At 45.4% G+C, this 14,515-nt stretch overlaps 1 protein-coding gene across 1 annotated transcript in view; it reads left to right on the plus strand.

Moving 5' to 3' along the window:
- Positions 1-2,533: 2,533 nt before the first annotated feature.
- The window catches only part of me1 (malic enzyme 1, NADP(+)-dependent, cytosolic), a 59,830-nt gene continuing 47,848 nt past the window's right edge, over positions 2,534-14,515 (plus strand). The window contains exon 1 of the mRNA XM_028979052.1: positions 2,534-2,784. Within this exon, the coding sequence (XP_028834885.1) occupies positions 2,656-2,784 (129 nt within the window). The 5' untranslated portion in view covers positions 2,534-2,655. The remainder of the gene's footprint in view (positions 2,785-14,515) is intronic.

Raw genomic sequence — 14,515 nt, forward strand, 5'->3', positions numbered from 1 at the left:
GTGGCATCCAAGGTTCCATGTATGGACGTCCCCCGACGGCGCCGTCTCGTCCGGATTCCAGCGACGCACCTCCGGTAATCGCCAGTTCCCCGCCATGATCCATGTCATGTTTTTAATCGGTTCCCCAAGCGTGACAGACTCTCGGCGCCCTACGAAAGCTACCGTGGGGTCGAGAGGATCTGTCATGCTGTCCATATTACCCCTGGCGATTCCGGACCTCGATGGCCTACAAAAGCTACCGTGGGGTGGAGGAGACCCGTTGCACAGTTGCGTGCCGGAGACTGATGGAGTGACGGGCGCCTGCAGAAGCCGGACAGGATGCCGGTCCCCCACGGACGAGCCGTGCTTTGGCCCGGGCCTGAAGCGCCGGTGCATGACAGCCGCCACTCGTCCTTATGGACTTCCTCCCCCCTTTCATGGACCATGATCATGGACTGGTCCGGCAGGGGTGACTCCGGATCCGGAGTTTCACATTTGTAAAAACAATGAAGACCATGTGGTGTTGGAGAAGAGAATAGAGTGTGTAGAAAAAAACTCTTTCTCCCTCCACACAAAGCACTGTATTCAACCACTCCAATTTGATGTTACCTGGCAGAAAGAGGCATGGCACAGTAGAGGTTAAAAATGAACAGATTCTAATTTATTAACACCGGTAAATAATTATTGTAGTTACATGTGAATATTGAATGTAAAAAGGTACCAAGGTTACAGAGAAAATAAAAATGAGAAGAAAGAGTAAAGAGGGAGAAGAGAAAGAGAGGGGGAGAGAAAGGCTCAGAAGCCTTCCGGCTTCCGATGGAAAACCCCCTGAGCAAGAAAGCTCAGAGGTTGTCACTGACCAATCAGAACCTGTTGTTTCTGATGCCACGCCCCCGGTGCCTCCCATTTGGGGGAGAAAAAGAGGGTGGGCGGTCCTGACGGCTGATACTTCACACGTTGCCATCAGACAAAAGACATGTAAAAACAGGGGTGTCGAATCTTCACCCACAACCATCGACACAGGAATGTCACACCTACCCCTGCAGACATCTGTTATGCAAGGCAAAAGCAGGCTCCTGCGATGTCCATTCTTACACATTCGTCCTGTGTAATGTCCCCTGATTGTTATCACCTGTGTATCATTGTATAAAACTCTCCCGTTTGTGTCTGTTCGTGGTCGGGTCGTAGTCTGCTGATGTCCCCCGTCGTGTGTATTATGTATTAAACCCCGGTCCTGTGCGTATGCGTCCTCCTTCCTCGCCGTGTCCAGCCCTCGTGACAGGGCCTCATTACCATTTCCGACATCTTTAAGTAATCTGTCAGTATCTGTTATTGTGTGTTTATTTCCAGAAAATACTTTATCTGTGTTTAGGCAGATGAGAGATTAATTAAACTGACCAGCCTAATGTACATAGAGAGTCGGTGATCTCCGGTCCATCTGGTGTTCTACGGGGCTGTTCAGCAAATAATGTTTTTTAATGTTAAATCATGCATTATTTGGCCAGAAGGACAGATGTCACACGTTGATGTCCATCAGGTTCTGCGTACTGTTAGCTTTTTTCTGGCTTTAGGCCGACAGCTCCCCACATCCAGATGACCCAGTGGGAGATCATGGTCACACACGTCCATCCTCCACTCTGAATCCGGCAGACGGGGAACGGCGGTCTTCTGGTAAATTACCTGCTACGTGTCCGGGGAGGTTCTTGGCCGTAATGGATACCCGAGTAGGACTTGGGCAGGTTGACCCAGTCAGCCACACAGTCGAGGAAATTAACATCCTACGGAAAATGGGAAAATCTTCCTTTTCAGGGTGAGAAACACATGGAGTGCGAGAGAGATCAGGTGACGGTCCCCGTAGTGGCCTGAGAGGGTGACGCATTCCACCCGCGACCTTCTGGTCCGGCTCCAGGGAACACGTCCAATGCCACAGTCACGGTGATTCAGCACAGCACATATCTGTTTGTTCCATCGGAATCAGATCAGACACCACGTGTCTCTCTCCCTCCCTCTCTCTCTCACACACACACATTTACAACTTGTTTCCTTTTGCGGATTTGCAAAACGTACCTTAACTTTAGAATCTGCTTTATCGAGGTGGTGGTAGCCTATAGGGCAACACACTGGCCCCCGAACCAGAAGACCCACCACTGCGCCCCTGAGCAGGGCGATGAACTATTTTCAAGTAAGAGTGTGTGATAAAATGCCATAAATGCCATGCATTACGCAGCCATAATGTTTCACCAGCTGCACGCCTGTTGGCCACAGTGTGAAGGCCGCAGCTTGACCTTCAACCGTCCAACCGCCACCCCGGCCCAGAAATAGACCTGCACGCGGGTGCCCATGCCCTGCAGTGGTGTGTGGGTATCGATTCCCCGGATCAGCGCCTTGCCAAAGGAGGAACTGCCAAATACACGTACTTCCTCACAGGTGGCGACACCCCGAAACATTATTCATTAATAAACAGGTTTAACATGAACACGCACCACGGAGAATCATACAGAGTCGTGCACCGTGCCTGTATTATAATTAACCCTTATCGTCACGTCACGTCACGTCACGTCACGTCACGGCGCGAGCGATAAGGGAGCCACGACTCCCGGGAGCGCGCGCCCGCGGTGTCCACTTGTTGAGGTCGAACCGTCCGGCGGCCGGAGCGGCTATTTAAAGGCTGGCGACATGGCCCGCGCCGCGGTCAGACGGGAGTCGGTCGAGGCGGAGATGCACGGGTCCGGGGACCAAAGGCGGACGTTCGTTTACACCAAGAAGAGGGGGTACGACGTCACGCGCAACCCCCACCTGAACAAGGTAACGGGCGGGCGCGCGCCTCTGACGGCGACAGCGCGACGGATCCGACGAGCGCGGCTAAATTTGGATTTAGTACAGAGTACAGAGTAACAAGTACAGACACTTTAAGTCCTAAAAGCGACACGCGTGGGAGAGGACGTGGCGTCAGTGGGGGGCGAAAACGCGCAGTCAGCATGAGGCGGCACCCGAAACCCGCTGACGTGCGTGTCGCCTCGGCGCACTGTCGCACGGCACAGGGCCACATATGCAAGAGCCCGCGAGCCGTGGAGCCTCCGCGGCCGCTGATTGGCCGGGGCGGTGAGCGTCCGGCGCGGAGGCATGTGATTGGCCGGGGCGGTCAGCGTCAGGGCGCGGAGGCACGTGATTGGTCGAGGCGGTCAGCGTTTGGGCACGGAGGCACGTGATTGGTCGAGGCGGTCAGCGTTTGGGCGCGGTGGCACGTGATTGGCTGCGGCCGTATCTCTGTCCAGGGTGCTGATGTTATTGTTAAGGGTTTATTTTTTTTATATTTTACTACTTTCTTTTTATTTATATTTTAGCACGGACGTGTACCAGCAGGGGTAAAAATCACAGTAAAATTTGATGCAACTGATGGCCTGATGGCCTGAGACCAACTTGTTTGAGGGCTTCGCCGCACCCGTTGGACTGAAAGAATCTGTTTTTGGCTGCAGCGTCGCTGCTGCGGCGGCCTGGTGCTGCTGCAGAGTTGATACGCACTGCAGTCGTTTCAGATAAAGCTTCATGGAGTCCAGCCAGGGAGCAGAACCTGCTGACAGGCCACATCCCTGCCTGTGTGTGCCTACGTAGGGTGGGAGTAGCCTAGTGTGTAACACACTCGCCTGTGAACCAGAAGACCCGGGTTCAAATCCCACTTACTACCATCATGTCCCTGAGCAAGACACTTAACCCTGAGTGTCTCCAGGGGGGGACTGTCCCTGTAACTACTGATTGTAAGTCGCTCTGGAAAAGGGCGTCTGGTAAACGCTGTAAATGTGCAGAAATCCTTTCTACACTTTCTACACTTTTACACTTTTACACGCTCACCTTCAACAACAACATTTATTTCTTATAAAGCCCATAATCACATTCAGAATGTCTCAATGGGCTTACAGTTGACACCCCCCACACCTGACGCTTCTGCACACAAGGAAAAACTCCGCCCAAATACAGAAAGGCCACCAGAGTTCGAGTAGCCAGGAGTCTGCCAGTGGCTTGCAACTTAAAAAAAAAAAAGAAAATTATTTCTTTATTGCGTTTAATAAAAGACAACGTTGATGTCTCCTTTTGGAAGACTTCATTTCATTTTCAAAGTATTTTCAGAAGAACGGGTGTCGTATTTGTGGAAAAAAAGTAACAATGGCCTTTTAGATTGAATCTAATAGATGGTGTGAATATATAATAATACAATATTTCTGGTTAAATGCAGCCTTGTCTAGTCTGTGGTGTTGCCAAACCTTACTGCCACTTCTTATATACAGTACAGGCCACACCTTCTCATTCAACGTGTCTTCTTTATCTTCATGACCATTTACGTTGGTAGATTCTCACTGAAGGCATCAAAACTATGAATGAACACATGTGGAGTTATGTAGTTAACAAAAAAAAGGTGAAATAAGTGAAAACATGTTTTATATTCTAGTTTCTTTGCTCTGATTACTGCTTTGTACACTCTTGGCATTCTCTCGATGAGCTTCAAGAGGTCGTCACCTGAAATGCTTCTCCAACAGTCTTGAAGGAGTTCCCAGAGGTGTTTAGCACTTGTTGGTCCAGCTCACCCCAAACCATCTGGACTGGGTTCAGGTCCGGTAACTGTGGAGGCCAGGTCTCCACTTTTTGTTAAGTACAGAACTCCACATGTGTTCATTCATAGTTTTGATGCCTTCAGTGAGAATCTACCAACGTAAATGGTCATGAAAATAAAGAAAACACGTTGAATGAGAAGGTGTCCAAACTTTTGGCAGGGACTGTATATATACTCAGTGATCAAGAAAATCTTCTTAGATGCCGGTTTCAGTGTAAAATCATTTTTCGAAATAATTTTATTGTGGCTCATATATTGTTTGTGAAAATACACTCGGATGATGTAGTCATCAGGTATACGAATGATTGTACGGGTGGGCACTTTAATGTAACGTCTGTGCTGCTATGGTCATTTCTCAAGTGTCTTTGCACAGAAGTCTTCTGTGTTCCTTTTACTTGAACGCTCTGGTTTGTTTATGCTCACATCTTCTCATTTCATTACTCAGATGGCAAATTACAAATCTTGTTTTTGCAGAAGGAAGGCTAAACTGACTGGGGTAGAAACCAAAATATCCCTCTGAAGCCTGCTGTACCAGAGCTCATGTGAATAATGTAATATGTTATGCCCGATGTTTTTTAGAAGTTTACGAAACTTATCAACTCAGGCTGTCAGATCCTGAGATTTTATTCTTATTTATGATTTATAATCATAAATAAGAGGCAAAGGCAGTGTTGATAGCCCATCTGGTGAACCCTGCTCTTTTCGGTCTATCTGCAGAACCGTATTGCATGTGTGTTGCGTAATCTGCTGCTCTGCCTGACTCCTTTTGTCTGAAACCTTCGTAGCCACCGGTTCTCATAAACCTGCAGTAGATAATTGAAATCACAGGGCAGCCAGTTGGCACAGTAGAGAAATCGGGCAACTACTGGCCAAGGGACTACGATATTGGACTGTGCAAAAGAGCACGGGCAGACCACAGAAGCCTGTTTTTTCTTTTCACTGTAACAGGGCTATGTTATAGCTTGCTTTCACAGGAACGGACACCACAGTGACCTACGCATTCAAGCAGTGAAAACCACTCACATCGCACATCGAGCCGCGGTGAGAGAGAAAACAAGCCTTTTCACGGCGCGCCGTGAACCATCCACTGTCAAAAGCATCCTTGAAGCAGCTCGTGGAAATGAGAAGGGAAGGTAGGAAATGACCCTTTATAGCGCGCTCCGCCGGGCCACACAGTTGTCCTTCTGTGGCCTTCCAGTGGCACACTGTTGCCCTACCTGTCCCCTGGGGTACTGTGGAGTAGAGCTTGGGCTCCCCCCCTTTCATCCAGGGGGTGGACAGTACTCTAATTGATGCTCTGGGACGGGGGGGGGTGCTGAAAGCCGGCGAGCCTTACGTTCGAAGTGGTTTGGTCTTACCTCCCTCCCATTTAGCCTTTCAAAGGTGGCACAGGATATTGTGGGTGTTTTTGCAGCGTGGGCCCTGTAATTCAGGGCGGACAAGTGTGGAAGGATGGGAGAAAGAGGTCTCTGTGGGCCAGGGGAGGAGAGGAGAGGAAGACTAAGCCGGCTCCGGGTTCCACAGACCCTTTCTGTGTCTTTGGTGGACCACGTGTTAATGAGCTGCCTATGCGAATTACAGTCGACACTGCGGGCCGCTGGGGCCGCGCCAGGCCGCAAGCGTGGAAAAAAAAACAACGGAAAAACAAAAATGTCTTAGTGCCTTATCTGAGATCCGGTTTCGCCCGTAGGCAGAACCGACCACGTTGCCGAGAGGGCAGGTGGCCAACAGATGCCCATTCAGGCTCTGGCTCAAGAAAAAAGGACCAAGTCAGTGCGGAGGAAAGAACACCGTTGCTGAACCTGCATGTGGACGACTCCACAGCTAAACTCCCATTGTTATCACTATTAATAAAAGGGTGCAGGGTTGGTAGTAGCCTAGTGGGGTAACACAGTCGCCTATGAACCAGAAGACCCGGGTTCAAATCCCACTTACTACCATTGTGTCCCTGAGCAAGACACTTAACCCTAAGTTGCTCCAGGGGGGGACTGTCCCTGTAACTACTGATTGTAAGTCGCTCTGGATAAGGGCGTCTGGTAAATGCTGTAAATGTAAATGGTGCATCGTGATGACAAGCCTGTCGTCCATCTGAATTTAATGATTATGGTCATATAGCCAGTGGTAGGCTGTAACAGAATACAAGCTCGGTATTCACTCCGTTTCTACTTTCTTAGTCAAATGCCGATGCAGGTGACTGTAAATAATGTTCTTGTTGAGATCTTATTCATGTTGTCACTGATGTGCAAAATTTTGAGAAAAAAAAAGAAAAACAGACTAATTATGATCCAGTAGGGTTTGCACGTTGTGTTTTTTTTTTTTTGTGTGTGTGTGTAATTGTAGGGCAGTGGTGGCTGCCCACATGGCTGCCCACTGCTCACCAAGGGTGATGGGTTAAAAGCAGAGGACACATTTCACTGTGTGCACCGTGGGTCACAGTGACAATCACTTCACTTTCACTTTCATAATTTCCTGATATATTGGACTGTTTTGTACACATTTCCAGCGTTTTCACATTTTCACATATTTTTAGTAATCTAGCAATGTTCAAATCATTTTTGCATGAATGCACTTGGAAGCCTTGAATAATTTATGTTGGAATGATTTTGGAATACTAAAACCCTCTGAAAGATTTTTAGGTGTCCATATTACTGTTCCTTGAGGAGCCACTCTAACAATACCTTTGTTGGGTCTTCCAGGAACAGAAGTCACTGCCCTACATTATGCCTCTTCTGTACAGCATAATTCAAATGAGCATCTTGTGCGTTGGAGATGTGCTCAGCGTTGCATTGGATCGTGTTAAAAGGACTGTGCACAGGCAAAGTGGAACATGTAAATATCAAACCCAAATCAACTGGATTGCACACTTGATTTTATTTACTTCCATATTCCTTTTAAGAGAATGCCAGGCTCCAGTTCATACAAGCTTGTGACATGACAGCCCTTCATTTGTGGCGTGGAACAGATCTACGGCCCTCTGGCCCGTGTGACTGGCCGATATCTTAATTAGATGGGGCTATTATCATAGTCCATGCGGCTGTTTGCCTGCTTGTTTCAGGGCAGATTATGGGTCTGCTGAGGCAACTTGTTAATCATGTGTTTTTCTTTTTCGGTGAGAATGCCTGCTTGTCACCAAAGGACTGTCTGATCCATAATATGTGTCAACAATAGATTTGAAAGCATGTTTGAATGTGCCATAGTGAATTCATAAATTCTTTGCTATAAAGCCAGTTTAATGGTTTACTAATTGGCAAACACTGCATTCAATAGCACTCGCTGAATCCAAATGGTTCCAGCTCTGCCTTTCTGGATGTAAATGTAATACTCATAAAATTTAATGAGAGATATTAAAGAAATGCAGTGATCTAATCTGACCACATGGCAATGTGTTCTGTCATCCAAAGCATGTTGTATTATGTCTTGATTTAAGACACTTGCCACCTTTTCTTATCTGTCTTTTGACTGCTTGTCTGGTTTTCTTTTAATGCATTTCTAAATTCTAAGCATATGCAGCATAGATTACTTGGTGGTAGTAGCCTAGTGGGTAACACACTCGCCTATGAACCAGAAGACCCGGGTTCGAAACCCACTTACTACCATTGTGTCCCTGAGCAAGACACTTAACCCTAAGTTGCTCCAGGGGGGGACTGTCCCTGTAAATACTGATTGTAAGTCGCTCTGGATAAGGGCGTCTGGTAAATGCTGTAAATGTAAATGTAAATTACTTTAAATTAAGACTGAGTGGGCTGTTGTGGCCAGTGATGGGTGTGACTGTGGGCTGATTTGTGGTGTAAAGCACAGACTGGTGAACATATCTGAGAAGTGAGACTATTCTCGTATATATTAGGTTAATTAGTAATTGATATGTTGGGTTGAAATGTGACAGGGCCCAGGTGCAGGCTGGACTGGCAGAGTGGCCACACACACACACACACACACACCGACGACATAGACACATGCAGAATGTACCAGTGAAGGCATTGCAGCTCAAGTGCTACCACACATTTTTTACATGAATATTTATTTTTTTCACATTAATTGTGTCTGAATCACTGAGCAGTTAACATGTTAGCACCTGTCAGTGTAATCTCATAAAAGAGGGTTGGTACAGGGTCCCTTCACATGACCCAGAGAACTTTGCCAAAGTTCATGTGTTATCTGAAAGGTTGTCTGGGTTCATATGAGTAGCAGAAAGGCCATGGCCAGTTACATGTAGAGCTTCAGTTCTCTTCACACTTACCGGAACCCTGGTTCTTCTCTGCTTCAGTAATGGCTAAATAATCACTGTGACAAAACTGGAAATATTTGGGTTTGCAGGCTCAGTAGGTGTTACTGTGTCAAATAAAACAGTCAATGCACAACCTCCTGTAGTGGTGGGGGTAAGAAATAATGGATATTTAACACCATTGCATAACGCTCTCTAGATTGTTAATCCAATGATATCCCATGATATCTAGATTATTTTACTTCTTACATTAGGCAACCAGGGAAAACCAGTTCATCATCGAGACAGGGTCCATCTAATCGGGCATACTTTTATGATACTAAATATTAAACATGTGTAGCTGGTGTATTTCTAGACTCCTTTTTATTCTGAAAGTGATTAAATGAAAAACATCCATCAGGAACATTAACCCCGTGCCTCTTTCCCGCAAGATAAATTCAGGGGAAGAGGCTTGGGATTAAACCCAGATCATAAACTAATTCAATGAAACCTGTTACACTTGCCATTGCACTTGAGAGTTAGGGATCATCTGTTCTTCTGTTCTAAAGCTGTCACGGCGTCATGGTGAAGAGATGGACACATTTGGCCGGCATATAACAAACGGGGCTTTACTAGATAAATCAAGGGACACGCAGCAATACCTGATGGACATTCAAGGACCCGACAAGGACACGACACAATGGGCATACAGTTATAACACTTCACAGATGAAAACGATCTGGTCCCGAATCCGTCCCGAATCACAGAGCCTGAGTCCCCCCACTGGAGTCAGTCCATGTCAATATCTTATTTACAATGTATGTTCTCGTTGTGGAGCTATTTGTGCAGGGTCAGCGTGCATGGTAGAGCAGTAAAGCAAACCTCCTCATATATTGGGATATAAAACAAAAAACCTTTTGTACTTGTTGCCCTCAGTACCAAAATATGTATGTTATGTATGTATGTCCTAAGACATAGCCCAGAACTTTAAATACCACAGCCACTATGGACCAATATGCAGTTCTTTGTGCAGACTAGGGTACTTCGGTAACTGCTAACATGCCATGTTAAATGCACGGCTCACCCCATCCCTGCCATCCTCCTTGTCTAAATAAGACATGCGAGACTTGGGTCAAAATCCATGTCTGCTGAATGGCGGCAAAAGTATTAGTCTGGAAATATTTAATAAATATTGGACATATTAAATATGTTTGACTTTTGAAAACATGTGTTTTGAGCTGAAAAGACTACCACGGACAACAATGGACAGAATAAATATCTGTGCCTCTGATCGTTTGGCTTCCTGTGATGCGAGGTCAGAGATGGAAGCTCTGATTTTAGTGAGAAACGGGTACAGGGATTAGGGTGCCTGCGGGACATTAAATCTGCTCCAATTACCCAGTCGTTACCTTGATGGCCAGTGCTTGCTGCCTAACTCACCATCCATTGGGGATTATGGTTCTGGTTGGCGGTGCTCGATGTAATGGAAAAAAATATTCACTTGGCCAGGGATCAAGGTTTCGTTGTTTGGGCTTTTGTTTCGGCAGATGCTCAACTTTCCCTCACGTGGATGGGTGTGGACACAGGATGCCTTTGGACACAGGAAATATGGGTAGTATAAAAGGTTATGGTTCGAGCAAAGTTGCTGAACTATGAGAAAACCTGGCATGAATTCATCCAGTTTGCTCCCTCTACCTCACTTCCTATCCAGAAGTCCCCCGTGGTCTTAAAACAAACCACAGGACTGCTGTTTGTGTTACTGTAACAGCCTTTAAAGCACGGCTATGTCAAGTCTGCTAATAATTTCTGCAGCTGACATGTTGTCATCATAGTTTGTCATTCCTGCATGTTTTATTCTTTCATGTCAGTGCCATTTATTAATGCTAACTAAATTACTATCAATAAATTTAAATAACAACAATGAACTGAACTATTCTGGATAAGGTTGGGCTGGTCTGAAATGTCTTTTCAATCATTGCTGATTGATTAAAAATGCTATATATATAAAAAATCATAATTTCACAAATTAGGCTGAATCGGATCAGGAGTAAAATCACAGCAAGTTATTATTGTTGCTCATTTTAGCTACACGTCCAACCATGTACAGAATGGACCCGTACCATCCAAAAAAGTGAAAGCTGGAAGGTTCCATGGAGACGCCTCGTGAGTGTTTACAGTTCTGAGTTGCGTTTGCTACGAATTGATAAATTGATATTGATTTTACTAAGGAAACACAGGCTGTACGCTGTCCAAACGCGGTTCTGTACTCTAGCATTGATGTTCCCTATACTTTAACACATAACACATAATGACCTCGAGTGACCCCCCCTTGCCAGTATCTCCTCTACCTTTATCTGAGCCTTATCTGCCTGTCATGCATTAACTGTAAATAACAGTAAACAGCAAATCCATTATTCTTTAAATCCAACCACATTCATTACATCACCAATAAAGAGTCACCTATAAAATACCCTCATACCTGTAGCTGTAATATTTTTGATTCCAGTGGAAGCAGCATGACAATCCTTAAAAAAAATCCACAGGTTCTTTGGATATTACATAAATAAGACACATGATGAAAATCTGGTTAGATGCTGGCCACTTCCCATGCATGAACAAAGTTGTTTACAGGGCTTTGAGTCAGATCCGCTAGGCAATCCATACCCATCCAGCCTAATGAGGCCTCAAATAATTTGAAGTATGCAAATGTTTATCCTGTGGACCGTGCAGGGTTGCCGAGTCGTCTGGAGTTTTGGACTCAAGCCTGGCAGCTCTTGACCTCCTGAGGGACCCAGCGCACGGGGTGACACAGGGAACGTGTTGCCTTAGAAATATTTTATATCCCCATTCCCTGCCTTCCCTAAATCAATACACGGAGTCTCTTCCACCAACAACAGCGTGCATACATGCACGAGCTGGCAGGTCACTTTGATTTACAGACCTTCAGCGTATTTGCCAGGGCAGAGGAATATGAGCCGTCCCTTGTGGTGGAATTTCTCGACTTGAATCGGTGTAATGTTTTTCTGGGTGGGGCTTTCAGGAACGGCTCTCCACATGAAAGGACCCAACTTCTCCCATTCTACAACACGTTGTAATCAACACGCTGGAGCAGTAACAAGTCGGAGTGCTGTTTGACAGAGCGTAATCGCTGTTTACTTCTCCTGCAGGGTTTCTCTGGGCCATAGCTGTTGTTCATGGTCATACTAGCTTCATGTCTCAATGGATTCTTTTTTTTAGCAGCTGGGGGAAAATGAATGATTCTACAGTTTACACTGTGTTATTATACCTCAGTTCTTTCTTTAATTTGTTTAAATTTAACATGTGTACAGCCAGTTTCAACCAATGGTTCCGTTCATGTTCATGTGTATCCCATTCCCAGAGAACACAGACTAGGACTAGGCAATAATTTGAAAGCAAAAAAGAGAATAATGAAAGACAGGAGTCTGGCATTGGCCTACCTGATTATTCTACCCGTTACACCAGTGCTCCTCGTCTTCAATAAGAAGGCCTATCAGCGGCAAATATTGGAATAGAATTTTTGGGGAGCGTAGGGTGGTGGAAAGAACAAAATGTTTCTCTGGCCTTGCTGATGGCACTGAGCAAACTTTCAATGTTTAGTGTCTCCGTGGGTCATGTTGATTCTTTGAGTCTTTAATCTTATCTTTTTCCTTTTCTCTACAAATCATTAACATTATCGCTCTTGTATTTACACAAGACACTGCCTATCTGCAGAATACAATCGCTGGCAAACATGAAGAAACAGCGAATACTAGCTGAGCTCATAAATCCACAGCCTTCTAGTTACATATTGTGAACCCTCTTAATGGACATATAAATTAATTTAAAAAATGCTTTGTTCTTTTGTAATGCCAAACAATGCACCAAATATTGGAATACATGGAAGCCTATATAATTGAATGTCATTCATTAAATAATTGCTAAACAAATATTCCTCTTGGCATACTTGCTCCTGATAGCATCAAGTTTGGGGCCTGTGGGAAAGCAGGTGGGAGTATATGTGCTGCCATGCTTTTGAGTGTTTAGTACTCCCCGGCAACTGTATGTAGAATGAAACCTAATCTTCTTCTCTGGAGGCAACTCAAGTCAGTGGTCAGCGAAAGGTCAGGCCTGTACATAGCAGAATGAAGTCAGTGCACAAATCTCACACAGCCTCCTGCTCTACTCACTGTTTTGCTTGGGGCCGTTCCTCAGCCTCAAATCAGTTTATACCATCATATCTCAGTCTACTTAAGATGGGTTGACTTTTCTCACAAAGTGGAACCCCATGGGCCTTTCTCAATCATTGCCTTGTTGTGGGCTTACAGCGTTCAATCATCTATAGAGTTGTTCTGTTGAGACTTTATGTGCAAGGTAGGGTTGTTCGGGAATATAAAGACCAGCGATTGCCTGTAACCCCATGGTACTCGAATTGTGACTGAATGTAACCATTTTATGGACTATTTTGTTGCATTGGATGGACAAAATCGTATCTAAGCTACAACTGTACCTTTTGGCCAAGCTTAGTCTCAGTCAATCGTTGAGCCAAACGAGAATTAACAGAAACATATTTCAATGAAAGCAGAACCAACTTTAAAAGTAATGTGTCTTGCATCATATAACAGAGAGACAGCATGCAACTAGGCATGCACAGATGCAACTAGGTAGTGATGGCTGGATGGGGGCTGCAGAACACTGCAAAACGATTGGGAACCGTGATGACCGCGGTTATAAAAACTGCAGCCTTGCAGCTGGGGCACCAGACTAGACCCCTGGAGTGTTTTCTTTCAGAGACAGTGCAGGGTCAGGTTTTCATAGGGTCACAGCTTGCCCAGTTGCAAATGTTGCCCCTACCATGTGGACAGATGAATGGAACCAAAGGATTGCACATTTATTAAGGTGCACATTTGGACAAACGACAAAGAACAGGGATATGACAGTGTGAAAGTGACGGGGGGAGGAGAGAGGGTGGAAGCCTTGGGCTTAATTCTGTGACGCTCACATTATTTTTTTGGATTGAGGAACATTTGAGGTCACATTCCAGTCAATTATGTTGTTGAATTAATTATTGCCTCTTAGCAGCATTTTAATTGTTGTGCTTGCTTGCTGTTAACACCAACTCCCTGAGTCTCATAGTTAAGCTGAAAGAACTCACTTAAAATTAAGTGCGTGTTTAAACCGCCAGCTGAGTATTGATATTTCCTGCCTGCCAAGTGCTTAAAGGCCCAGTTATAAGATAAATAAAAAAAACAAGTATTTTTTTATGTACTGTGCCTTATGCTCCAATCCAGCACTGTAAAGTTCCTAACGCAAATTATCATGGCCGCATCTAACAGTTTCCATGGAAAGGGGGCTTCCCCAGCACCGACAGAGTTGGCGGGCCTGGTGTTTTTCTGAAGCCTTCACTGCCTCTTTTTCTGTTTTACAGGGCATGCACCTGCAGTCACAGTTTCACTGGTTGGTGCTCTGGGCCCATTGAAGTCGGCTCAACCTCACCCGGTTACCACCAAATGAGACATAATTTATAGCCCCAGTATAAGGCAAACACTGTTTTTACAACCTATTCATACCAATGCTTTGATTTTATTAGTGCAGTTGGGGCTGTGCGTTTGAAAAGGCTGAGGTAAAAGAATGTTCTATTTCTAGCTTTAATTGGCCGGAAAAAAGTCTGTGGTGACCACACGATCACCTTCACAAAACTGGTTAAAGGTCAGAGGTCAAGGCAGTAACTC

The sequence above is a fragment of the Denticeps clupeoides genome, chromosome 5 (genome assembly GCF_900700375.1).
Source record: "Denticeps clupeoides chromosome 5, fDenClu1.1, whole genome shotgun sequence".
Classification (NCBI taxonomy): domain Eukaryota; kingdom Metazoa; phylum Chordata; class Actinopteri; order Clupeiformes; family Denticipitidae; genus Denticeps; species Denticeps clupeoides.